The following is a 27,587-nucleotide window of genomic DNA, read 5'->3' as shown; positions in this document are numbered from 1 at the left end:
ATTCCCAACGCTGACAAATAGCAGACGATACACTGTGTGTACTAAAAAAAAATATTCAAGAAATTAAAAACATTTATTCTTCAAAATAATAGTCATCTATACTATCAATTCAAGAATAAAAGAAAATTTTAAAGTTCATTTTTTTAATTTAAAAAAAGTAATATAATGAAGTGTTTAAAATAGTTTTTTTCAACATAAAAATGATGTTTTTTATTGAAAAAGCCGTTTGTCGTAATTTTTCACGTGTTTTACGTCATTTCTCAACAAAACTCGAAACAAATGTCAATAATTTAACGTGCAATCAATTTGAAGTTGTAAATAATAATAATATTAGTAATGAACTAAAAAAATCATTGAAAGTCGCAATAATTGGTTTACCAAATGCTGGTAAAAGTACATTAATTAATCAACTGGTGAATCGAACGGTTCGTGTATTTTCATTATGATAAATATTTTCTAGGTTATGTGTACATGGCGCGGAATAAAATATATATAAATTAAATTTTCATTATTACGATAATAATTTTTTCTTTTACTCTCGAATTTGAAAATATTTAGGAAAAAGTTGACAAGTATTTTAATCGTTTTTTGCGCGGTGAAAATGGACAAGGTGAAAGATGGATGAAAGAATTGGAATAAGAAAAAGAAAAACATTCTTGACGAAGTCAGAATGGGCAAATGGAACTGAAAACGGAAAAATTATAATTATATATCAAAAGAATATATAATATGATATGATATAATATCCTTATTAATAAAATCAGACTTTTGTCTGTACATTGCATAGAATTCAAAATTTCTATTATATTCCTTATTTTTACACTCTAAGGAATGCGAAAATACTATTAAGAAAATTATGTGTGTTTGTGTATATGTGTGTATGTGTGTATGTGTGTATGTATGTCCGCAAATTTTCGACCGCGTATCACGGAAAAAAGGTTCGATCGTTTGAAGTGAAACTTGGCAGTCTTTTAGGCATTAGCCTAACTTAAAATCCTAGCGATAGTAGATTAAAAAATATTAATATGGACGAAAGTTATGCCATTTTTTCAAAAATTCGAAAATTCGAAATTTTTAGTTTTTTTATATACTTTAGTGAATTGTACTTAAACTTGGTACAGGGTTAATTTTAGTGTTTCTTATTAAGATTTAATCGTCAGAATAATAAAACTTTGAATAACAAATAAAAAGTGTTAGATTTAAATATTGAAAAATTAAAAAATTAAAAATTGAAATTTTTTTGTAATTAATTTTTATACGGTTGTATTTCTTAGGTCAACAATAAAAATTTGTTGTTGAAATCATAAGTTTACTTTCTTAAAAAAATTCTATTAGGTCAGAATATTAACAATATCCATATAATTAATATGAGACTTTTGTCAGTATATTGCACAGAATTCAAAATTGCTATTATATTATATTAATTAATGATCAAAAAATGAAAAACTTAAATTTCATTCTGATGACTAAATTGTAATAAAAAATACTAAAATTAACCCTGTATCAAATTTAAGTAAAATTGATGACAATAATTATTTCAAAAGATTAATTTTGAATTTTAAAAATTTTGATAATATATAGCACTAGCTGTTGTACCCGTCTTCGACGGGTTTTAGTTTCTACCAATACATTTAACAATGTTTCTACCAATCTGGAAAATCAAAAATACCCGGGAATTTAATTTCACCGGAAAATTAATAATTAGTAACCATTAGCTATTTCGGTAGTATAATTATACTATTTAAATAGTCTCTACCCTTTAGCAAAAAATCAAAAATTATCAAAAATTCGAGAAACCGAATTTCTTAAGATTTAACATTTTTTTCTTCTCTTTTATATCATTAAGCTTCATTATTTTTGTACTCTTCAAAAATACTTTACTTATATTTAATAGTCTCCACCCTTTGGTAAAAAATCTAAAATTATGGAAAATTAGCAAAAATTCAAAAAACGGAATTTCTTAAAATTCAACATTTTTTCTTCTCTTTTATGGCTTTTGGCTTCATTATTTTTGGGCTCTTCAAAAATACTTAACCTAATTTGTTATCTCCACCCTTTGGTAAAAAATCTAAAATTATGGAAAAATAGCAAAAATGCAAAAAAATGAATTTCTTAAAATTCAACATTTTTCCTTCTTTTTATGGCATTTAGCTTTATTATTTTTGTGCTCTTAAAAAATACTTTACTTATTCAATAGTCTCCACCCTTCGGTAAAAAATCTAAAATTATGGAAAATTAGCAAAAATTCAAAAAACCGAATTTCTTAAAATTTAACATTTTTTCTTCTTTTTTATGGCATTTAGCTTAATTATTTTGGTTTAATGTAGCAAATTTCTTACTTAACATACTGATCTTTAAATAAAAAACTTTAATAACTTTTCCTGAAAAGCTTGCTTAAAGATTAAAAATCACTATTTTCTTAGAAAAAAGTTAATCTAAAAAAACGAAAAAAAATTTCAAATACGTCTTTTTTAAAAATTTTATTGTAGAAATGGGTTTTATTTATCTGAAAAAGTTAGCTAATGATAGTTTTGCATTTATTTTACAAAAGATAAAAAATTTGCATTTTTTTGATTTTTCGAATTTTTTGGAAAAATGTCATAACTTTCGTTCAAGTTAATATTTTTTAATCGGATAAGGCTATGATTGTAAGTTACGTTAATACCTAATAGTAATATAATATCTTATTTAAAAGTTTTTATTTCGATCTAATAAAAATTTATTTCGTTTAAATAATTTTATTTAGTTAAATCAAATAAATCTTAATTGGATTAATTAAATAAATACTTGACTCTAATAAATGAATTTATTTAACACAAATTATTTCTAAATTTTATATTTTTTTATGGATTGCTTCTAAACTTTCTATAGTTGAGTATTACATGTTATTTATTAACATTTTAGCATAATTTTGCAAAAAATAATACTTTGTAACTAAAATGGAAATATAAAAATATTTTTAAAAAATCGAAAATTTCTAAATTTTACATTTTTCAATGGATAGCTTTTAAACTTTATATAATTGAATATTACATATTATTTAGTCACATTTTAGCATAATTTTTCAAAAATACTTTCTTATAACGAAGATGTAAGTATAAAAATGTTTTGAATATCAAAAAATTGAAAAAATTATCTTGATACCAATTGCTATGAAGCTTAATTCAATAGTATTTGTGGGCTCTCTGATTTAACTTTTAGAGATATCTTGATCAATGTAAAGACAAAAGTTAAACACGGTGTTTATTTTGGTTTAAAACATTTTCCGGCTTTGTCCAAATTTTTCCTGGTTTATTCGACGGGTGTTTTTTAATAATACATTTAACAGGGTGTCTACCAACCAGAAAAGACGTAAAATATCAGGGAATTTAATGTAACCGAGAAAAACTGGATCTACTTGCTATACAATTAGTTCGAATTAGACTGTACTATAACTCAAAAAACTGGAGGAAATTTTAGATTGATTTTAATACATTATATTGATTGAAGTACTACAAATTGAGAAATATTGTTTTCTGCATTTGAATTAGTTAAAAATAACTAATTTGATAATAAAAAGTCGGTCACTGTTTCAAATGGTATTATTTTCCTAATGAAATAGACAATAGTAACTAATTATTATTTTTTCCCTGTCAAATCAAATTCCCGGCTATTTTCCGGTTTTCTAGGTTGGTAGATACACTGTTAAGTGCATTATCAGAAACTACAACCCGTCGAAGACGGGTACGACAGCTAGTAACATAATATAATATAAAACAATATATTATAAAGCATATACCTAACTTATAATTTATTATTTTAAAACAATTATTTTCTTTTATTTATTTATTTATATTTTATATAAACAATAATTTAAAATTAATTTTTCTCCTTTTTATTTTAATTAATTGAAAATTTAATGTTACAAAAAAATTAACAACGAAATTAAATTTACACATTTATCTAACCTGAAACTTTTTTATGAATTATTTTCTCTATATATTAGTTTATTACATTTGTACTCTTAAATATTTTTTTAAAAAATTTATTATAATAAATATTAATTACTAATTTTTGTCTTTTTTTAATTAAAATTTTGATGTATACAATTATACGTGATTTCTTTTTACATTAAAAATATATTTCAATTTGTAAAATAATTTAATTAAAAATGAAAACTTACCAAAATTTTTTATTCGTGTTTGAATTCTCTTTTTGCAAAGTTAATTATTCAATTATATAATAAAAATCGAATCATTTTTTAAATTTAATTCTTCTTTGTAATTATTAATTTAGTATTATTTTTTACAATTTATTTTTATTATTATTAATATTATTATTTTAATTCTACTTAAATTCAATTATTTAATCAAAATTAATCAGTTTTCTACTAAAATTTTCATTTGTAATGTAAATTTTTTAATTATCAATTTTTTTTTAAAAAAAGAGAAAAAGGAGAGAAATAATTTTAAATATTATTCATTTTTTCAATATTTAATTAAAGAGAAGAAAAAGAGGGGAAAGTACTTTCAAAATTATTAATATTTTAATCTTTTAATTGAAAAAAAGGAAAACTAAGTAATTTTAATATTGTTAGTTGCTTAATAAAAATTACATGAATTTAGTATTTAAACTAATTTTCAAGAAATCCTTTTTATTCAATTGATTTTTAAAGTAAAAAGTATTTTTTTCCCTAAATAAAAAATTGCTAATAAAAAAAATATGTCGATTATTAAATTTTTTATCTTACTTTTTCATTCACTTTAAAAGTTTTAGTTTTTTTCTGTTTATTTATTTATTTAATAAATAAAATAAAATAAAGAATATGAAAATGAAAGAAAATGGTAAAATAAATAAAGAAAATTATAATAAAATAAAAATATAGTATTTAAATAATTGTTGATATCTTATGTTTTTAAAATGGAAAATTGTTTTCAATTAAAATAGTATTAAATATTTAATAAAAATAGATTTAAATAAATTAAGAAATTATGAGAAAGTTGAAATGAACGATCACTCCGAGGCAGTGTAAATGAGAATTTATTTTTCTACGTTTCAACAGCAATAAAAATAAAAAAAATAAATTCTTATTTACATTGTCTCGGAGTGATCGTTTATCTTAACATTTTCTTAATTACTAATACGACCGAGTCATAATATCCATCTTATAATTTAATATTTAAATAAAATTAAAATAAATAAACTGAATATAATAAAAAAGAAATAAGTAAATAAAATGGATAAAATAAATAAGTAAACAAAATAAATAAAATACATAAATTAACGTTAAAATTTATTAAAAATTAATTAAAAATAAAAAGTTTTAAATAAGAAAACAAAAAAATGTCAATTTTTAACATAATCTTAATTTTAATTAACTTAATGAATTTTTTTTTTAAATAATAAATAAATTTAATAATAAATTTTTTTTACAGATATGCCCAACATCGGAAAAAGTTCACACGACACGAGAAAAGGCAGAGGCAATTTTGGTCTCTGATAATATACAATTAATAATTATCGACACACCTGGCTTAGTATCGAATCGTGATTTAAAAGCTTACGAAATGGGATCAACATTTAGAGACGACGTGAATAAATCATTACGTAAAGCTGATATTGTTGGCGTTGTTCAGGACATGGAAAATCCCCGTGCACATGAAAATATTAGTAAACGATTATTACCATTACTTGATGCCTATGGCAAAGATCGAGCAACTATTCTTATTTTAAATAAAATCGATCGTATTAAGAGGAAAGCAACACTTTTGGAAATAATCAAAAATTTGACAAACAAAAAAAATTGGCCATACTTTCAGGATATTTTCATGATTTCTGCACTTCATAACGATGGCGTCACTGATATTAGAGTATAAATATTATTTTATATTATTAATTATATTAACTTGTTTCTATTGCAGGGTTGCCACTAAAATTTATTTTTGTTTTTCCCTGATTTCCAGATAAAATTTTGATTTTATCCCTGACTCTAAAGAATATTTTGATTCACTCTAAAAATTATTAATTTTTAGGGACATTATCATTTTATTTATTTTTAGTTTATTTATTATAATAGTAATTTCATTTGAATTTCAGAATTACTTTTTGGACATTGCAAAGGAAAAGAAGTGGGAATATAATACGGAAATGTATACAGATCAAAAGCCGGAAATAATTGTCGAACGTACAGTGAGGGCAAAATTAATGGACAATTTACCACAAGAAATGCCATACAGATTAACAATTGAATTGGAACATTTTGTTGTTTCAAAAGAAGGGAATATTGCGTCAACAGTAAAAATAATTTGTCCAAATGAAAGAATATCGAAAATCGTCGTTGGACCCGGTGGTAGACGTGTGAAATCAATATCAACTGAATGCGAGAAAGATCTTTCAAATGCATTTCGAACAATTTTTACACTTAAACTTTCAATTCTATTTAAAGGAAAGAAATAAAACAACATAAAATTTATTCTCCTTTTTATTGAATTTTAAGATTTTTCTTTTTTCTTTTCCACGCAAGAGAGTTTATACTTTATAGAAATAAATGTTTGTAAATATTGAAAAAAATGTCTCTTTAAATATAAAAATTTACAGAAAAAAATTTGTTTAGAAATATTTTTTACACTTTAATTTCAAAATTCAATGATCAAGAAATGAAATTGAATTAATAAAGATAATAGCTTTATTCGAAAAGTATTTATAACTCGTAAAATATTAAATAAATTGATATTTTTTATTTAAGTGGATAAAACATCGACGAACACTATCGTTCATGATTGTTCTAATTGTAAGTTCGGTTAATGTTGATTTTGAACCATTAGCATTTTCGTACAATTTTCCAGTTAATGCATTTTTAATATCTCTAGAAGTTATATTTTTAAGATTATTTTCTGCTTCAATTCTTTTAATGAATTCTTCTAAACTCCCTTCAAAAACAATAAATTCAACAATCTCGGTTATCTTCCTTCCAAATCATTTTGAGATATTTATATGATAAATATACATAGCAGGGCAAAGATGAGGCATTTTTTACACAGGTAATTATAAAAAATTTTGATTGCTTTGGACAAGTTAAAAGAAGATGGTTGTCTATTTTTCAAAAATAATAATAAACGGTCATAAAAATCAAGTACGTTGAATAATAAGATTGTAAAAGTCAAACAACCCTGAATTTTCAAACATTACGGAACATAATTTTATTTATTTATTTTGTTTATACACCTGTCTTCAGCCTACATAGCTTGGCTATACAAGTGTCTCTTTACAAATTTCGCTTCTTACAATATTTCTATATACATTCCTTACACTAAATTTTGCGCCTACAGAGCGACTTGAAAATTAGGAGTACTCGCATTTGCCTGGAACATCAAACCTACAACATCGTTTTTGTAAGACTACAAGAACAATTGATTCCTCTCACATACGGAACAGTTAACTTTTCGTTAAAAGATTAAAAAAATGATGAAGTTTTTGGGAATGACATTTGGTCTCGTACTCTTTAGTGTAATTTTTCTGGGTGTGTCAGGAAGGAGCAATTACACTTTTGGATTAATTAGATACCTTAAAGAAAAATCAAAACTCCGTCAGGTAATATTTATAATTGATGATCGATTTCTTGCAAATGCAGAATTCAATGCCAACGCACAACTTATTCGTGATGTTTCTAACCACTTTCCATCATTGAGTCTAAATTTACATGATGCACAAAATGGATTGGAAAAATACTTTTCATTACATATCTACAAATTCACAGAAGAACGACTATCTTTATTTTTATTCTGAAAATATTTAGAAAAGAGACTAATATTCATGTAAGAGCTATATTAGATGAACTATGGATTCTCTCCTATGCACATTCATTCCCCAAGTGCTTAATCAACTACTGTAATCAAAGAAAGGCTTATTCTTACGAGAATTTGCTAAAATTACTCTGGAACAAAGGACATGCTAGACATTTCCATACTCGAAAATGTAGTTCAAAATCAAACATGCCAAACAGCGCGGACGTGACCACTATTCACAGAATTAATCTTTTTGCAAAAAAATATACAAAACAGAAAGTTAAGCCACGAACAAAATGGTTTCCAAACAAACTATTAAACCTTCAGATTGGGTTCATTTGATCTAGATAAAGTAAAAGCAGAAATGACGATAAATTGTCTGACATTAAAGGAAGTGGATGATACTATTAATAGTATACCAATGCGTATCTTGCTGTATAGTACAGCAAAGGCAATAATTCCAAATGCAAAAAGTCAAACTCGAGTAGTTGAAGTCTCTGAGGAATTGATTTACATGATAGTTGCTACAACTGTTGCTATTGCTGCCATTAGAATTGCAGCTTTGTTGCTGCGATTTGAAAGAAGCACTTGGAACACGTTCAGCATCAGTCAAATCATAATGGGAATGTCTGTAGTCAACGAACCAAGAAAATTAACAGAGAGAATAGTTTTTGGTGCCTTCATGTTGAGCTGCATGGTCTACTCTGGTTACGTGTTCTCAGTGATTTTGGACATTAATTTCCGAGAAGCACCTCAAATTTCAACTCTCGAAGAGCTGGTAAACTCGTCATTGACGCCAATGACAACTGCTTTCATAAATGAGACAATGTTAAACAGTCCTCTCGTTCATGTTCGAAAACTAGCATACAAATCGGTTGTCATACCTGGTAATGGATTGAACTACGATTGTTTACAATACTTGCTCAAGAACGGAAACGTTACTTGTTTATTGATTGACGCTGAAACTGATGAAAAAATACTTAACAGTAAAACTCAAAAATTGAGAATCAGAATACTACAGGAGTCCATCGCGTATTTCCCAATAACTTGGATTTCAAGGACTTTTTCACCCTTTAAAGATCGTTTTAACGAAATAATTTTGAAACCCTTTGATCACGGTTTGTTGCAAAAACTACTTTTCTATGACTATACAAGTAAAGTAGAATTATTTGAACATTTTCATTGGAACCAAGGAGTTCGGGGAAATGGTGGCCTGATCGCTCGTCTTATAAACATTTTGGGCTTATCAACTTTTGGTAGACAAAACATAGCCTACGATGAACAAAGACGAGCTGGTGGACGAGGCTACGATGAGCTGTTCTGGGGACAGTCCTTTTTCGGCTACGAATGAGAGCAGACTAAAGAACATTAATTGAATGTCAATTATTCTAAAAGAATTCAAAAGATATTAATTATTGTCAATAAGATATTACTTATTGTCATTTTCACATATAATTAAATAAAGTAACATTTATAGGAATATCTCTTTTATTAAAAATAATATTTCTACACAAGCTGGAAAAAAAGGAAGTTCGAACAACTCTAGATATAATTGAAAAAGAAAAATTGCTATTGGTTGTCTTCTACGTGCTAACTATTGGATACACTTTGGCCATAATCCTTCTTTTAACAGAAATTTTAATCAATTTCATTATAGCAGAAAAGCAAAGTGTTTCTTCAGATTCTCAAATAAATTGAAGTCTGAATCTTTATATCAAAAAAGTTGCACCACAAAAATACAAGACCGGAAAACTGTTTAAACTTTTTTCAAATAAAAGAAAATCTAGTCTGTAATTCGTCAAATGAAAACGTTATTAATATTATTTTGCGAAATTAATCTTCCTTAAAGTAAGTCGTGTCAAAAAAATATTTTGCGCACGAAGATTGTCAACAATTACTACACGTAACGTTTAACAATGTTAAATATTGTTCTAAATGTAGTAAAAGAGTATCGATTCCTGTTGTAAACGAAACATTTGATTAACGATCTCAAAGAATAAAAGGAAGAACAGTGTACTGCAATGTATATTATTATGTTAAAATGGGAATTAATTGTTAAAAATTAAATTGAGTTTTATATCACATTATATTTATGTCAAACAAATATTACGTCATAAATATAATCCAACTATATTTTATCTTACCAGTATTTTGAAGTCTTTCATTTAAAATTAAGGTAAAAATTTGGAAAGGGCTTGAATATGGGTTAATAGAAAATATAGATGGGTTTTAATTTTTATGAATAAATTATTTATTTATTCTGTTACTGGATTTTACATTGAATATAAGCCATATTAATTGTGATGTACTGCAATTAATTTATATGTAGATGGTAAACATATTTTTTAGTCCGAGTCCGGCGATGATCCAAAATCTGATTCAGCAGCTGAGTCTTCCTCAGTGTCACTATCAGGCCTGTGTGATCTAGCACTATAGTTAGCCTCATTCACACTTTCTGCGCAACTATACAACGTAGCTTCAGGTGTATCGTTTTGTTTGATACAATAATCTGAAAATTATTGCCGTGAAATAATTGAAGCTAATAATCTGAAGCTTGATGCAAATTTTTTAAGAAAACTAAAAATAAATTTTCTTTTTGTAATTTTAAAAATATTTTTAAAATTGCAGCAAATCTGCTGTGAGCTTGAAACAACCTCGCAGCTTTATTGTTCAGTTCCAATTTTACGTAAAGAATTTAATCATCAACATTTTAAACAATAAAATATTTTATTTGAATAAAAATTACAATTTTTTGTCAATAAGAAACGATTTAGCTAAAGTAACCTAAAATATATATACTTTTTATTTAATTTAAATTATCTTACTTTTGCCATATTCAATTCTATCATGTCCTACATAATTGCGTTCATAGCCTCTGCAATTGTACAAAGGATTATCTTCATGTCCTACATTTACAGTACAATAATCTGTAAATTAAATCAAAAATTTAAAGAGGCTTATTTATACGTTTCCAAAGTTTGCGAAAACAACTCGAATAAATTATTTGTAAAATTACTTACGAATTGCATCCATTACGCTCTGAAACACTTCATCTTGGGCCTTGCAATTACAATAAAATGTAATCAAAATTAAAAAAAAGGCAGCAAAACGCATAATTACGATTGTTTAAATACAAATTTTTGATAATTATTCTATTACAATATTTTCTTTTCTTAAATTTATTTAACTTTCTTAAATGTTTTTACTGTACACCTGATAATGCTTCTAAATAACAATTTTTAACTTTCTCAATGTCTACTTATATAGCTTCTTCTAATCGTTAAAAATTGATAAAATGTTTGTTAGAATAAAAAATAATGTTCTTATCCCCTTTTTTCAGTTTGTTGTATCATTTTGAAATATATTAAAAAAATCGTAGATTAAAACTTTATGAGTTGAGGAATAATAATATTTTTAAGGTGAAAGAGATTTGTTAAAATATCTACAATTTTAATATTTTAAAGCATTATTTTTCAAAATATTTTTGAATATTTTTGAATTTAGCACAATTTTGCCGTAATATTACAGTTGCTGCAAGATTACATATTATTTTATCTGGAAATTTAATTTAAAAAAAAAAAAATTAAAAAAAGCTACAACTTATATTTCTAAAAAATATGCAAAGACCAAAAAATTTAATATAAAATTTTTTAAAATTCGGCTATTCTGAAACAAATTTTTAAGAGTTGAAGAAAAAGTTGTCATAAAATTAATTTTTTTACTTCTTATTATAAAATTATATTTATATTAAAAAGAATTTTAGGAGAAATTCATGAAAGCAAACAAAAGAGTGAAGAGATAACTTTGGTTTCACATTGGATTTTATGCATCATACACAAAGTTCATGATAGCAAAAAACATAAAAATGTGCAGAGATAAATTACGAGTACGAATTTAAAAAATTAATTATATTTAAAAAAAATCAACATAAAATTTATATAAATTAATATTTTTTTCTTTTCGTTAAAATTTATACATTTAATAAAAAGCTTTTCTATTTTTTACATTTTTGTATGATAAATTATACGAATGTTTATTGAATAAAATATTGAAAAACATTTTTTTAAATTATAAAACTTACAGAAATTAAAAAAAAAAGTTTTTGCATTTATTTATTTAAATTTATTTTTATTTATTTCTTCACACTTATGAATTTCAACGAGTTTATAATTAACAATTTTTAATATTCGGTTCAATTTTTGCAAGGAAAATTGAAAGCAATATGAAATAATAAAATGTTAAAACAATTTTTAAAGTAAAATAGATATATGTTAGAAATATTTATAATTGTCAATATTTTAAAGCATTATTTTCCAAAAAAATCTTGAATATCTTTTGTTCCACATTTTCTCGAAATTGAAATAATTTATTTATTAATAGATTTTATTATTAAAAAATTTATAAATCGTAAAATATTGAAAAAGAAGTAAAATATTTTATTTGTCAAAGGATATTACGTCATTCATAAATAAAATCCAACTATATAAATAAATAAATATATAAATAAATTTGGAAAGGGCTTGAATGGGTTAATAGAAAATATAGATGGGTTTTAATTTTTATAAATAAATTATTTATTTATTCTGTTACTGGATTTTACATTGAATATAAGCCATATTAATTGTGATGTACTGCAATTAATTTATATGTAGATGGTAAACATATTTTTTAGTCCGAGTCCGGCGATGATCCAAAATCCGATTCAGCAGCTGAGTCTTCCTCAGTGTCACTATCAGGCCTGGGTGGCCTAGTATAGTTAGCCTCACTAACATTTTTTGATCTATAAAACGTTCTTTGAGATGTTTCAATGTTCTTGATGCAATAAGCTGAAAATTATTGCCGTGAAATAATTAAAGATAATAATCTGAAGCTTGCTGCAATTTTTCAAGAATATTTCTCAACTTAAAAAAACTGAAAATAAATTTTCTTTTTGTAATTTTAGAAATATTTTGAAATTTATAGCAAACCTGCTGTGAGCTTGCAACAACCTCGCAGCTTTGTTCAGGTCGCGGGCGAGATTTTTTGTCTCTAATACTTGGTTGTTTAGCTTGTTGGATAGGGTCTTTGGTTACCATCCGTCGTACTCGGGTTCAATTCCCAGTCTCCTCGAATTTATTACAAAAATATCTCTCATAAATATTAAGTTCAAAATAAAACAATTAAAGCATAATTTTTAAGAATATATATACATCAAGAAGAATTTTCTAATAGAAAAAATAAAAAAACTGAAAATAAAACTTTTTTCAAAAAAAGAGAAGTTGATTAACTTAAGAGAGTAATCGGACAAAGAATCGGAATAAAAGTTAGTCCAATGTCATAATTTCGTATTTTAAATGAAAAAATTAAATTTTATTTAGTAAATATTGAAGAATTTATAATATAAATGATTCCAATTTAACTTAAAGAATTTAATTTTCAACATTTTAAATAATTAAATATTTCATTTGAATAAAAATTACAATTTTTTGTCAATAAGAAACGATTTAGCTAAAGTAACGTAAAATATATGCTTTTTATTTTTATTTTATTTATTTATTTTTTTTATTTTTAATTATCTTACCTTTGCCATATTCAACTCTAAATTTGATTATTTGCTTTCTTCGATTTTATTTCGTTGAAATTCATATTTATTTTTTTATATTATTTTATATACTTTTATTAATTTATGATGTTTTTGCATTGTATTATATTGAACTTTAATTTTTTTTATTAAATTTATAATCCTTTAAAAAAAGTAAAGAAAAATTTACGCAAAATTAAATAAAAACGTAAAATGATTCCTTTTTTTTTATTTTTAAAATCTGCTTTAGAAAAAATCTTTTGCAATATTTTCAATGCTGCGGTTTTTTTTTTAGAAAAATAACAAAAAAAATTACATTCACAATTATTACAAAAAATAATCAATTATGTTTTTTTTATTTTTTAGCCTTATTATTTATAATAAATTATTTTTATTTATAATAAAAAGAAATTCTTTAAAAATCATTTAATGTTTATATTTTTTTAATGCAAATAATAAACTTCAGTTTGATTAAAACAATATTTTTTAGCAAAAAAAATAAGATTATAATAACAAATTATCACAAAAAGAAAATAAAAAGTTTAAAGAAAAAATTATGTACAAACGGAAATTATAGGGACATTTTTATATAATTTATTTATAAATTTATATAAAATTTATTTAATATATAAATATTATTTGACGTGAAATTTCATTAAAGTAAAAATAAAAGAGCGCGGAGATAACTTTGGTTTGACTTTGGATTTTACATGTACACGAAGTTCATGAAAGAAAAAACATTAAAGAGATAACTTTCATTTGACTTTGGATTTATGCATACGAATTTAAAAAATATTTTTTAAAAAATTTATTCTATTTAAGAAAAAAATGACATAAAATTTTTATAAAGGAATTTTTTTCTCTTTTTTTATTGAAATTTCTACATTTTTGAAAAAAATTCCCTCCTCTTCTTTTTTCGCAGGAAAGTTTATAGAAATAAATGTTTGCAAATATTGAAAAAATTTTTTTTTTAATTTAAATCCTCATTACGAATAGTTAACACTTTCGAAAACTAAAATATTTATTCGCGCGCAATATAATTGTTGTTATTGTTATTATAATTTGTTAAATACTTTGTTAAGTACAATGTACGAATGTACATTTTCTCGGAATTGAAATAATTTATTTATTAATAGATTTTATTATTAAAAAATTTATAAATCGTAAAATATTGAAAAAGAAGTAAAATATTTTATTTGTCAAAGGAAAAAAGAAATCCACCAACATCAGCACTTTTGTACAACTTTTCAGTTAATGCATTTTCAACAACTCGTAAAATATTTAAAAAATTAATATTTTTTAATCATCAAGTTGAAAAAAAAAATTGTTGAACAATATTTTTCATGATTTTTTATGAAATTAAAATAATCTATAAAATTGTGACTTGTAATATTAATTTTACAACTTCACATAATATTTGGTTTCTTACTTTTCATATATTTTTACGTTTTTTTTATTTAAAAAATAAAAATAGAAAAAAATAAATTTTTTTAAATTAATAAAATTTTATTAGGTATTTGGTTTCTTCGATTTTATTTCGTTGAAATTCATATTTATTTTTTTATATTATTTTATATACTTTTATTAATAGTGTTTTTGCATAAACTTTAATTTTTTTTTTATTAAATTTATAATTCTTTAAAAAAAGAATAGAAAAATTTAGGCGAAATTAAATAAAAACTTAAAAATGATTCCTTTCTTTATTTCTAAAATCTGCTTTAGAAAAAGTATTTTGCAATATTTTCAATGCTAGTTTTTTTAAAAAAATAACAATTAATTAACAATAATAATAATAATAATAATAATAATGAGGGTAAACTCTGTGAAGAGATACCGGGATGCACTCCCTTTGCGGAAACTTCCTGCTATCTTGGAGAGACACATCGACCTCCACGTCCGAACATGCATGTTCACGTGCCCTTGGATATCATAGACGTCGCATCAATGCTCCGGCAATGCTATAACGTCTATGTAACTAACGGAGGCGGTTCAGGGCCCATCCTGGCCAGATGGTAGTACCCTGTTTAGGCTCGATCGTTCCCTCGATACGGGGCAAAGAATAAAAAATGAAATGGATAAAGAATCAAACAAATTACTCCAAGTGGGTACCTCTGTAGAGGGTAATCCCACCACCGATTCTGATCGGGTTGAAGCCCCGGTAGTCGGTGCAGACGGCTCCAAGGATTTTGGAGGGAGCCAAAGCAAAAATTCTGAGGATGTGGGACTTAGCAGATTCGAAGAAAATGTTTTAGAACAGGTCGATCTGATCCCAAAAATACTTGACAGCATGTGGCGTGCTTGCAGGAAACAAAGAAACATTAGCAAGGATGGAATGGTGGAATTGGGGAAGGTGCACGAGGTGCTTCGCAGTAACCTGCGTTTTATACCTAGGCCCTTCATTAGCCCAAGCAATCCAAAGTCGAATCCTGAAATTCCTAGATCGATGTCGCACGCCACATCTGGCGAGAGCAAGCCCATCGACCCAAAAAAGCGCCCTAGAGAGTATGAAGGTCCGGAGACTGATTCTACTGTGACCACTCCCAAGGGTAAGAGGGTTAAGAGCAAGGAGACCAAGGCAAACCCTACTGTTATGGAGACAGAGGTGAGTAAGGCTGCTTCGGCCAGGGTTGCTTCTTATTCGGAGGCAACTGTGGTAAATAAGCCTGAAAACGAAAAAGACTTTGAAACCGTCTCCAATAGGAAACGGGAGGCCCGTAAGAGAAAGGCCTTGAAGAAAGCGGAGGAGAGGGAGCGACTTCAGAAGCGCCCCCCCATAATTAGAACAACGGAGGCAATAAAAATTGTGGCCCGGAATCCAGATACCTACCATGATCTCATAAAACTGGCAACAACTTCGGTAAAGCCAGAGGAAACTGGCACAAAGATTGTGAAAATTAGGAGAACTCTTAAAAAAGAGGTTCTTGTTGTGGTAAAAAAGGGGGGTGAAACTTCTAAGTTCGCTCAGAATCTTACCTCCGTTCTTCAGGACAAGGCCGAGGTTACGGCCCTTGTCAGCAAAAAGACCCTCGAAATTCGGGAACTTGACGAAACAACTGCAGAGGAGGACGTTTTAACCGTCTTAAAGCAGAAGTTGCAAAAGCCCGAATTGGATGTGACTTGCCGACTTCTGACACGTTTTGGTGGTACAAAAGTGGCACTAGTACGCTTGAGTGAAACCGACAGCGAGAGTCTGCTTAAGCTGGGCAAAGTGCGTATTGGTTGGATAAACGCATCCATCCGAACGCACTTAGAAGTGACAAGATGTCAAAAGTGCCTAGCCTATGGACACGTGACCCGAATTCGCAAGGGCCCCGACAGAACAAAAAACTGTCGGAGATGCGGCGAAGCGGGACACTTCTCCAAAAAGTGTACTAGTGACAAGCCAAAGTGCATAACGTGTACAGATTTGGGAAAAACGGAAGTCAACCATATCCCTGGAAGAATTTCCTGCCCGGTTTACAAGGAGGAACTGGAGAAACTTAAAAGGGCAAATCCCTAAAGCTCCTTCAAGTCAACCTGCATACAAGTAAGGATGCACAGGTGCTTTAAATTACGCGAGAACGAGGTGTGTGCATATTGCCAGTTCCCTGAGGACAACGCGGAGCACACCCTCTTCTCATGCAAGAAATGGGACTTGGAGAGGCGGGCCATGTTCGAAGGTGTAAACAGTCAAGTTACACCGGAGAACATGGTATCGCTGCAGCGATACCATGTCATCATGATGACCCAGTCAGAGGAGAATTGGCGGCAAGTCGAGAACTTCATAATCTCGGTTATGTCGAGGAAGGATCTCGACGGCCGCCAAAAAGCGTAATTTAAACAGCTTTTAATTTATTCGTTTGTTTTTTATTAATTTATTTTGTGATTTATTTGTCCTTATACAATTTTAATTTATTCCGTTTTATGTTTTTAATATTATATACGCGTTTATTATTTTTTTTTCTTTTTTTTTATATATCCGTTTGCAATTTTATCTTTTGACTGTTTACACTTGATTAAACATTTTTTTTATTATTGTTGTGCTGTTAATTTCGCTTTTATATTGAAATAGTTTTAAATTTTTAACTATTAACGCAGGATAACCGCAGAGAAAAGCAGAAGGTCGCATTAGCGACAGAGTCGGAGCGCCACCCTCGAAGGCTAAAGTCTTACGACAGTTCCGAGGGAGGGTAAAGGGCTTCAAAAGAAGGGTTACGGGTTTTAGTGGGTCGGGCTGGTAGTAGGTCGCCAGTTTGTTAAATTTATTATAACATTTATTTATTTTTCTTTTTTTTATATTTCTTTTTGTTTTTTTATCATACCAACCCCACATAACCTTGGAGTGCGGAATCCAAGGTATCTGTAGGCAGATTTCCCAAAAGTCCCTAAGCAAAAAAAAAAAAAAAAAAATAATAATAATAATAATAATAATAATAATAATAATAATAAATTAATAACAATTACTTTCACAATTACAAAAAATAGTAAATTATGTTTTTTTTATTTTTTATCTTTATTATTTATAATAAAAAGAAATTCTTTTAAAATCATTTAATGTTTATATTTTTTTTAATGCAAATAATAAACTTCAGTTTGATTAAACAATATTTTTTAGCAAAAAAAAAAAGATTATAATAACAAATTATCACAAAAAGAAAATAAAAAGTTTAAAGAAAAAATTAGGTACAAACGGAAATTATAGGGACATTTTTATATAATTTATTTATAAATTTATATAAAATTTATTTAATATATAAATATTATTTGACGTGAAATTTCATTAAAGTAAAAATAAAAGAGCGCGGAGATAACTTTGGTTTGACTTTGTATTTTACATGTACACGAAGTTCATGAAAGAAAAAACATTAAAGAGATAACTTTCATTTGACTTTGGATTTATGCATACGAATTTAAAAAATATTTTTTAAAAAATTTATTTTATTTAAGAAAAAAATGACATAAAATTTTTATAAAGGAATTTTTTTCTCTTTCTTTATTGAAACTACATTTTAAAAAAAAATTCCCTCCTCTTCTTTTTTCACAGGAAATTTTATAGAAATAAATGTTTGCAAATATTGAAAAAAAAAATTTTTTTTAATATAAAATTTAGAAGAAATTAGAAAAAAATATTTTTTATTTTAGACTTTTCAATTTTTTATGGGTTTTAATCGAAATTGAGAATTTTTATTATTTGGTTTAGTTTTTGCAAGGAAAATTAAAAATGAAATTTGCATTAAAAAAGAGACAATAGATTTTATTTTGAAAGAATTTTATAAATCGTATAAAATATTAAAAGGAATAATATTTTTTATTCGTCGTATGAGTAAAGAAATCGACTAACAATATCTTTCATGATTATTTCAATTGAACGTTCTGTTAATGTCGATTTTGTACCATCAGCATTATCGTACAATTTTCCAGTTAATGCATTTTCAATATCTTCTGTTTTTACATCATCAATGTTTTCTTCTGGTTTAATATTTTGAATAAACTTTTCTAAATTCCCATCAAAAACAATAAATTCAATAATATCGGTAACCTTCCTTCCAATCGTTGCAACATTCGACTCATCCTCTTTTTTTAAATTGCAATTGTTTCCTAATTTTTTTGAGAAATCAATCACAAATTGTTCACGAACTTGTCTGTTGACATAAGTGTTGTTGGAAAAATAGTCGTAAAGTGTATTTATAACTGGAATTGATTGTTGTTTTGTAGTTTCATTTAGAAAATTTTCTTGATAGAAAATATTGCCTAAAGCATTTATACAATTGACAACTGTAACTATTTGAAGAACTGGAGCTGCAGTATTGGTTGATAAATCCATTTCTGTTTTTCTTTTAGTATTTTATTTCTAGTTACTCGTCAAATTCTAGAAAACAAAAAAAAAAAAAAATAGAAAATGAATGATTTTTTACTTTATTAATTTTTTTAAATTTATATTCTTCTAATTTTATTCTCCTCACTTATACATTATTTGGTATTTTAGTTTTGAATTATTTTCCAGTTACTTATTTATATTTATTTTTTTAGCCCCTCGGTTTTTTATTTATTCTATAGTTTTTTGTTAATTTTTTAAAAATTTCTATTTATGCTTTTTTATTTTTGTTTTTTTATTTAAAAATAAAATTTGAAAAAAGAAACTTTTAAAAGTAAATATAATACATAATTTTTATTTTTAAGGGCATTTGAACCATTATGACGTCACAATTTGTGCAAAGCACGTGTTCTAAAATTGTGACGTCATAATGGTTCAAATACCCTTAAAAAAAAAGTTAAAAATTAAATTAAAAAAAATTAAATTTTTCTAATATTTAAAAACTATTTCTAATAATATTTAATAATAATAATAATAATAATAATAATAATAATAATAATAATAATAATAATAATAATAATAATAATATTTTTAATAGTAATAACATATCTACCTTGAATTAATACAGCATTTAATAGAACGTCTTAAAAGTAAGTAAAATTCACTTGTAATAAAAATTAACTTTTTTCTCGCCCTATTTATACCAAAAATTTTTATTTACATTTTGATTTAGAGAATTTTTAATGCGTCTAAAAAAAAATTTTTATTACTTATTGACAAAATTATTTAAATACTTTATGACATTGGCATATTTTTGGCGAGTACAAATATTACAAAATATAGACTACGCACTAGATTCATGGAAATATGTAAAAAAGAGCAATTGAGAATACTTTCATTATCTTTAAAATCTACTTTAGAAAAATAATGATGCAATATTTTCAATTTTGGTATTTTTAGAATATCATAAAAAAATTGTTTTTACAATTGCAAAAAATAATAAATATACTTTTCTATTTTTCTATTTAATATATTTAAAAAAATATTGATATAGTTATAATAAATCATTATTTATAATAAATTATTACTTATAATAAGTGGTTTATTGAGTTATAATAAATTATTATTTATTTCAAACAAGAGTTTTTCTTCAGAATCATTTAATATTTCTATTGTCTTGAATTCAAATTAAAAAGATTTATTTTATTTAAAACATTATTTTCCAAGCAAAAATTATTACAAAAGAAAATTATAGGGACAATTTTTAAGGTAGTTGAAAAAATTGTAATTCTTTTCTAATTTGAATAATGTAGCCTTAAAAATGTTTTTTAATTGAAAGGAAATAATAAATATGATAATAATTAAATAGAAGAAAGGAATTATATTAATTAGGAAAATTTCTGATTTTTTTAAAAATAAATTTATTCAAATTGATTTATTATAGATTTTCCAGCATAATTTTAATTTTCAAAAAAATTGTAACCCTATTGAGAAAATTATTCGCTTAAGTTTGTATTAGTTTTAAAAATATTATTCGCCTAAATTAGTTTAAAGAATTATCATTCGCTTAATTTTATTTTCAAGAAATATTTCGACAATCTTATTTTTAAAAAATTATTATTTCGACTTGAATTTTAAATATCAATATTTTTAGCTCTTAGAAGACTATTCTTTTTAAAATTTTAATTTCTCCCAATAAAATTTTATGGTTCAAGAAAACGTTTCATATTATCATGTACGGCCTTAAAAATGTTTCAATAATAATTTCTTCAATAACAATTACACCAGCTGCGAGATTATCTATTCTTGATTATTGAACACAATTTTCTTTAACATATTTTTTCTTTATTAATTCTAATGATTTTAATTTTAATTAATTTATTTTTATAATTAAAATTTTTTTTGTAAAATATGTTTAAAAAAATAATTTTTATGGTCTTTTTAGCATTTATATATTTATCATGTATTATTATTATAATAATATAATTATTCCGTAATAAATTATTAGAATTTTATTTAAACTTTTTTAATTTGTAATATAAGGCATCGATTTCATCATTTATTTTTTTTACATTTCAACGAAGTGTAAATAGAGTAGTATTATTATATTATTGGATATTACTGATTAGAAGAATAGTTTCATTTTATTAAATAAATATTGAAATGCTTTGAATATTATGAATATTGTATAATTTATACTGAGAAAAAAATTTATTAATTTTATGTATTAAGTTTTTATCTTATTTTCAATATAAGTTTTTACTTTATTTATATAAAAAAAATTTCAATTCACAATATAATTATTTATTAACAATCATTTTTATTTTTATAAAATAATTTTAATTCGCAAAATCTATTTATTTACAAATAATTTTTGTTTATAAATAATCTTTAATTCAGCATAATTATTTCTTCGAAAATAATTTATATAAATTAAATTTTTATCAATTTTATTTTTATTTACAGCAATAAACTTTAACAAAATATTATATTAATTTAATAAATAATTTATTTTCTGATAATAGAGTTATGTTAATAATGATTAAAAATTTTTATTATAAATAAATATAAATAATTTATTTTTTGATAAATATTGTAATGCATTTTTTGTACATTACATAAAAGTTAGAATATGCTGGGATTATAAAAAACTATACAAATTTAATATAACAACTTAACATTAAAGCAAAAATTATAATTAAATAATAAATATTTTTTATTCTAACAATTTTTTATCCTATTTTCCTTTGTCTTCATCCTAATCTCGGCTGAAAAGAGAAAGATTAAATTGTTTAATTTATTTTCAATTTAAAAAATAATTTTTTTTATTTATTTATTACAATTTAAGTACATTGTTAATTGAATAATAAAATTTTAAAATATAAGCAATAAATTTAAAAAAATTAGAAACCAAATTCTTTAAATTAAAAATTAAGTTTTTTAAGATTGTCAACAATAAATAAAGTTGTTAAAAATTTTAAATTTAAAAAAGGGTTGAAAAAGTTTTTTTTTAAATTAATTTTGGAACTTACCTTATAAAGAACCGCTTCTCTGTATATTATGATTTGACTATTTTCGAGAAATGTACTGTTTCTAATTGAAAATGCATTTATAAAACCTATGGAGATTATTACAAAAATTATAAATTTTATATTAAAAATCATTTTAGTGCTTTTTTCTTTTTTGCTGCTTAACTATTATTTATCTTTTGTTATTTCTTGAAAAGAATGAAAGTATTAAATACTCAAAACCCATCATATTTATACAAGTGTATAAATAAAGTGAAACATATAGATTGACATGTGTATCTAATTTTCTATTGTATTCAAAATTATGAAAAACTGATAATGAACTTGACTAATCATTGAACTGAACGTGACCAAAGAGTGTTATCATGTGTTTTTTTTGATGCCACACTTTTCACAATCAACTTTTTGGCTATTTGTCAAATATAATTTTTAAATAAGAGAAGAATTTCCTCAGATAATTTCTATGTACAATAATTTAACGATTTATTTATTATAGTTTATCCAGAAAGTTGCATGAAAAGTTTTATCAATTTTTTTTTCTTTCATTTCCAATAAAGTTCCGTTTCTTAAGATATATGGTTTTTCAAAAATTTTATTAAAAATTAATATCAAAGAAATTCAATTATTTCAAAAAGCCTTTCTATAATTTATTTATTAGAATTTAAGTATTATTGTCAATAAATTTTCAATTAAATTTCTTTGAAAGAATTAAATTATTTTCAAAAAATTTTAATGAAATTCTTTTTAAAACATTCAATTTTTATTCAAAATAATTTTAATAAAATTCTTCGTAGAAAATTAATTAATTTCAATAATTTATCAAAATTCAATTATTTTCAATATATATTATTTCAATAAAATTTCACAAAAGAATTAAATTATTTAAAAAGAAATATTAGGTATTAAAAAATTCGTCTCAAGAATTCAATTATTTTCAAAAGTAATAAAATTCTTCGCAGAAATTCAAATATGGTCGAAAGTTTAAAAAAATTATTGTCAAATTTTCAATTATCTTTATAAATAATAAAATGTTTCTCCAAAATTCAATTATTTTCAAAAATTTTAATAAAAAATTCTTGGCAAAATTTCAATTATTTTCAAAAACTTTTCTCAATTCAATCAAATTTTTTATAGAGATTCAATTATTTTTAATACAATTTTAATCTAATTTCTCGAAAAATGAAATTATTTAAAAAAATTTTATTGAAATTCGTCAAAAGAATTTTAATGACCTATTTAAAAATTTGTTGATAAAATTCTTTAAATGAGAGGTTAATTTTAAAAAACATTCAATTCTTCAATAAATTATTTATTTTTGTATTTAAATATTTTTGTCAATTAAAAAAATTAAATTATTTTCAAAAATTTTAATGGAAATTCTTTTTAAAAATTCAATTTTTTTTCAAAATAATTTTAATAAAATTCTTCGTAGAAATTTAATTAATTTCAATAATTTATCAAAATTCAATTATTTTCAATATCTATACTATTTCAATTAAATTTCACGAAAGAATTCAATTAGGTATTTAAAAATTCGTCTCAAGAATTCAATTATTATTTTCAAAATTATGGTCAAAAGATTAAAAAAATTATCGTCAAAATTTCAATTATCTTTATAAACAATAAAATTTTTCTCCAAAATTTGATTAAATTTTAAAAAATTTTAATAAAAATTTCTTGTCAAAATTGCAATTCTTTTTAAAAACTGTTCTCAATTCAATCAAATTTTTTACAGAGATTAATAGTTGAATTATTCTGGTAGGAATTGATTAAAAAAAAGTAGAGTTAAAATTTTAGAAAATAATTGAATATTTAGAGCGTTATAACAGAAATTTTACGAGTTAAATTAAATTTAAAAAAAAATTTTTCAAATAAATTCTTTGAAAATGTAAGAAAATCAAAAGTACAAAAATATTTAAAGTTTTATTTTAAAAAATTATAAATTACATTATTTTTCTTTAAAATTCTTAAAGTTTTTCAATAATTTTAATCAAAAATACTAAAAAAATAATTGAGTTTTGGAAGAATTACAGTTGCAATTTTTAGAAATAATTAAATTTCACGAGGTTTTTCATTGAAATTATTTAAAATTGGAATTCCTTTGGAAAAATAAATAATAATAACTAAGTTTTAAAAATTTTTTTAACAAAAAGTACCTATTGAATAATTTAATTTAGAAATTCCGAAAAAAATTTGTTTTTTGAAAAAATGTAATTAAAAATTTTTTTTTAAATGAATTGTATTTCAGAAAATAAGTTTAAAAAATTGAAACAGTATTGAAAATTTTTATCAAATTTCATTGAAATAAATTTAATATTTTAATGAATTTTATTTGTGTAACTTTCAAAAATTATTTTGAAACATAATCGTGTATTTTTAAAGAATTCTAATTAAAAATTTTGAAAAATAATTGAATTTAAAAAAAATTTTGTGAAAATTATTAAAAAAAATTTGTATGCGTTTTTTTTTGCAAAATATATGTGCATTAAAAAATATTAGTAGAAACTTGAAACTTTTTTTTAACCTGAATAAAAATTGAGGCCTTGGATCCAATAACTCGCCCGACGCTCGGAGACTCGCGCTAATGCCAGTCGGGTAGCAGTGAGTGGCCCAGAGGCGCTCACTGCTCACTGACTGGTAGTTGCGCGTTCCTCCGAGCGTCGGGCGAGTTATTGGATCCAAGGCCTCAATTGTGTTTAACATTTAAAAAAAAAATTTCTCTTTTATTGAAAAGGTGATAAATAAATATTTCACTGTTTCATAAAACAAATCGATCAATTATTATTATCATCATCATATATTGACAGTATAAAAAAAAACAAATGTACAAACGTAACAATAAAATGGCATTACAATCTATTATCAGTAACGTACAATATGGCTTCACGCAATCAATTTGCGCAGGAATACTTTATTGCAAAAATGCATGCAATTGCAACCCTCGAAATTGTTTTTTGTTCTTTTTTTTTAATTATTTCTTCTTTACAAAAAGTACATTTAAAGTTACAAGTTTCACGTCATTTTCTCGATGCAGTTACAGTTTTCTTTTTTTTTTTGTTCTTGATATGAAAATTTCAGGCGTCAATTTTTGAATTTTTTTTTGTTCCTATTTAATTAAATATCTTAATGTAAATTTTTGTCTAAAAATTAACTATATTTATTCATTTTTTTTGTTAAATGATAAAAAAAATTAATATTTAATATTGTCAACAACAAAAAAAATGGGGGAAAAAATAGAAAAAAAAAATTAAATACTTATAAAAATTTGAGCTAATTATATTATTAAATAAATTACTAGAATTAAAATATACACATTTGTTTTAATTATAAAAAAAATAATTGTAAGAAAAATTGTAAAAATTAAAAATAAAATTAAAAAATTTATCTTTAATTTGATAAATTATTATTAAAAAAAAGTATTTTCTTTTTTTTTGCAAAAAAAAGAATTTTTTTTGTAAAAAAATCATTTTCTCTAAAAATACTTTAGAGTTGTAAAAAAAGTTTTTTGATATAATTTTCCAATTTTTTCTCTGTGCTGCGACGATAAATTAACGTTGCTGATATATTTTACAAACATCAGAAATATTCACTCAATCATTCTGAAAATAGTATTGTCAAAATATACACACAGTCATTATTTTTTTTTTCATCATTTTCTTTTCCTTTTAGTAGAAATAATGTACACTGGGTTGTTTTTTCTTTTTCTCACAAAAAATTTTCTGGACGATTCCACAAATTGGCGCATGACTTTTTTTCAAAAAAAAAAAAAAAAAAAATATTTGAAAACTAATAAATAAAAATCAAATAGAAAAAACAAAATTAAAATTTAATTTTTTCGGTTTATTGAAATCTAAATTTCGAGAAAAATTTAATATTAATTAATTAAGAGAATTAAATCAATTAATAATTTTATTAATTATTAATTATGGTAATTAATTTCCATAATTAAGTAAGAAATCAAAGAATTAATTAACAAAAATTGAAAATAAATTTATTAATTAAATCGATTCAAAAAATACATAAATTATAAGAACATTAATTAAACATATTAAGTTCCAGTTAATTATTTAATTAAAGAATTAATTAACTAATAAAATTAAGTTTGAAAATAAATTTTTTGAGAAAATTAACAAATAATTAATATTAATAAAAAAAAGTTAATAATTTAAAAAAGTATTAATCGAGGTAATTAAGACAATTAATTATTATAATTTATTTAAATTGAAAGAGAAAAAAATTAATCTACAAAAAATAGTTGTAAATAGAAGAAAAATAAATACTTCCAACGAATAAAGGAATAAAAAGTTCCCTAAAGAAATTAAAAAATTTTTTTAAGTACATTAATGAAAACTTCAGTTTTCAAAAATAAAATCTAAATTTTGAAAAAAACTTCCGTTTATTCTTTCTGTGTTTTTTTATTTTATTAACAAATTTTCTATTTTTATGTTCATTTTTTTCTCTCAATTTTTTTCTTTTCCATTTAGTTTTCTTTTCATCTTTTTTTCAAGTCAATTTTTTAGTTTTTAAATATTTTTTCCATTCAAAACACTATATTTTATTTACAATTTATTTAATTTTCTTTCTTTTTTCTTTCTTCTTCATAGAATACAAAATATTAAATGAAGAAAAAGAAACAAAATTAAAAAGGATAAAAAAATAACATAAAAATATTTTTTTAATTTAAAAAAAAATGTGTAACAAAATTATATACAAAAATGTTTTTTAAAAAACAACAAATAATTGCCAAAAAAAAAAATAAAAATAAATAAAAATAATTGACCATAAAAATAAGAATAAAAGAAAAGAATAAAGAAAAGAATAAAAGTGAAAATAATAAAAATGAAAATAAATATAAATAAATGAAAAAAAATTAAATAAAAATAAAAACAATAGAATTTAAATGAGAAAAAAATTGTCAAGCGCAATATTGTAGAAAAATGGCACCAGCGGACGGGAAAAATCTCGAAAAAAACATTTTTTTTTAAATCACCACATAAATCGAGTTTTTACAATATTATTATAATATTATTATTATTTTGTTGAATTATTTTTGAAAAAATGTCCCTAAAACTCGTTGTGGAATAAAAATAATAAAAATAGTGAGAGAAAGATAGGGGGAGAGGGGTGATTTTGGCGTGGGGTAAAAGTGGCTTTAGGGGGTGTCGTAGGCAACAACATTTAGTAATCAATGTTAATTAAATAACATTAGATGTAAATTATCTTTTTCTTTCACTTTTTTTTTCAACAATGATAAATAGCTGCCTCAAGCTGCCAATAATTTGAAAATCTTAGTTGACTAGTGATTTGGGCTCGCGCTCGATTTTTTCGAGTTAGGCCGCAATTTTTTTTTTTCTAATTTTCATTCTTTTTTTTTTAATTTTCTTGGTCCACTGTGTAGGGTCCAAAGAAAAAAAAAATTTTTTTTTTATTCTTCCATTGGA

The 27,587-nt window shown here is 23.7% G+C and overlaps 3 protein-coding genes and 2 long non-coding RNA genes across 5 annotated transcripts; 1 reads left to right on the top strand and 4 right to left on the bottom strand.

The window, feature by feature from the left end:
- The first annotated feature begins 16 nt into the window (after nt 1-16).
- On the top strand, nt 17-6,484 carry LOC122503531 (GTPase Era, mitochondrial). The gene is made up of 3 exons (XM_043614103.1): nt 17-425; nt 5,415-5,849; nt 6,076-6,484. Exons 1-3 carry the CDS (start codon nt 201-203, stop codon nt 6,433-6,435), a joined length of 1,020 nt encoding a protein of 339 aa, XP_043470038.1. The 5' UTR covers nt 17-200; the 3' UTR covers nt 6,436-6,484.
- Nucleotides 6,485-9,990: 3,506 nt separating this feature from the next.
- Nucleotides 9,991-11,009, bottom strand: LOC122503530. The gene is made up of 3 exons (XM_043614102.1): nt 10,784-11,009; nt 10,589-10,690; nt 9,991-10,272 (listed from the first exon to the last, which is right to left on the bottom strand). The coding sequence occupies exons 1-3, from the start codon at nt 10,875-10,877 to the stop codon at nt 10,109-10,111; spliced, it is 360 nt and encodes a 119-aa protein (XP_043470037.1). The 5' UTR covers nt 10,878-11,009; the 3' UTR covers nt 9,991-10,108.
- Nucleotides 11,010-12,321: 1,312 nt separating this feature from the next.
- Nucleotides 12,322-13,394, bottom strand: LOC122503529. The gene is made up of 3 exons (XR_006301754.1): nt 13,324-13,394; nt 12,731-12,865; nt 12,322-12,589 (listed from the first exon to the last, which is right to left on the bottom strand). It is a non-coding gene; the product is annotated as an uncharacterized LOC122503529 (long non-coding RNA).
- Nucleotides 13,395-18,540: 5,146 nt separating this feature from the next.
- LOC122503528 lies at nt 18,541-19,857 on the bottom strand. The gene is made up of 2 exons (XM_043614101.1): nt 19,731-19,857; nt 18,541-19,171 (listed from the first exon to the last, which is right to left on the bottom strand). The coding sequence occupies exon 2, from the start codon at nt 19,124-19,126 to the stop codon at nt 18,611-18,613; it is 516 nt and encodes a 171-aa protein (XP_043470036.1). The 5' UTR covers nt 19,127-19,171; nt 19,731-19,857; the 3' UTR covers nt 18,541-18,610.
- A 1,757-nt stretch (nt 19,858-21,614) lies between these two features.
- Nucleotides 21,615-24,714, bottom strand: LOC122503527. The gene is made up of 3 exons (XR_006301753.1): nt 24,671-24,714; nt 22,150-22,235; nt 21,615-21,885 (listed from the first exon to the last, which is right to left on the bottom strand). It is a non-coding gene; the product is annotated as an uncharacterized LOC122503527 (long non-coding RNA).
- Nucleotides 24,715-27,587: the final 2,873 nt, after the last annotated feature.

This window comes from Leptopilina heterotoma, unplaced genomic scaffold, assembly GCF_015476425.1.
Source record: "Leptopilina heterotoma isolate Lh14 unplaced genomic scaffold, ASM1547642v1 Lhet_264, whole genome shotgun sequence".
In the NCBI taxonomy this organism is placed as follows: Eukaryota; Metazoa; Arthropoda; class Insecta; order Hymenoptera; family Figitidae; genus Leptopilina; species Leptopilina heterotoma.
This window is presented reverse-complemented; position numbering and strand designations above follow the sequence as displayed.

Bases quoted from the DNA above. Each gene is read 5' to 3' on its own strand.
- LOC122503531 (XM_043614103.1), top strand. From the start codon at position 201: ATGATGTTTTTTATTGAAAAAGCCGTTTGTCGTAATTTTTCACGTGTT. The intron at 426-5,414 runs GTTCGTGTATTT...TTTTTTTTACAG, and splicing joins ATCAACTGGTGAATCGAACG to ATATGCCCAACATCGGAAAA. The intron at 5,850-6,075 runs GTATAAATATTA...TTTGAATTTCAG, and splicing joins ATGGCGTCACTGATATTAGA to AATTACTTTTTGGACATTGC.
- LOC122503530 (XM_043614102.1), bottom strand. From the start codon at position 10,877: ATGCGTTTTGCTGCCTTTTTTTTAATTTTGATTACATTTTATTGTAAT. The intron at 10,691-10,783 runs GTAAGTAATTTT...TTTAATTTACAG, and splicing joins GAGCGTAATGGATGCAATTC to ATTATTGTACTGTAAATGTA. The intron at 10,273-10,588 runs GTAAGATAATTT...AATAATTTTCAG, and splicing joins TAGAATTGAATATGGCAAAA to ATTATTGTATCAAACAAAAC.
- LOC122503528 (XM_043614101.1), bottom strand. From the start codon at position 19,126: ATGGATTTATCAACCAATACTGCAGCTCCAGTTCTTCAAATAGTTACA.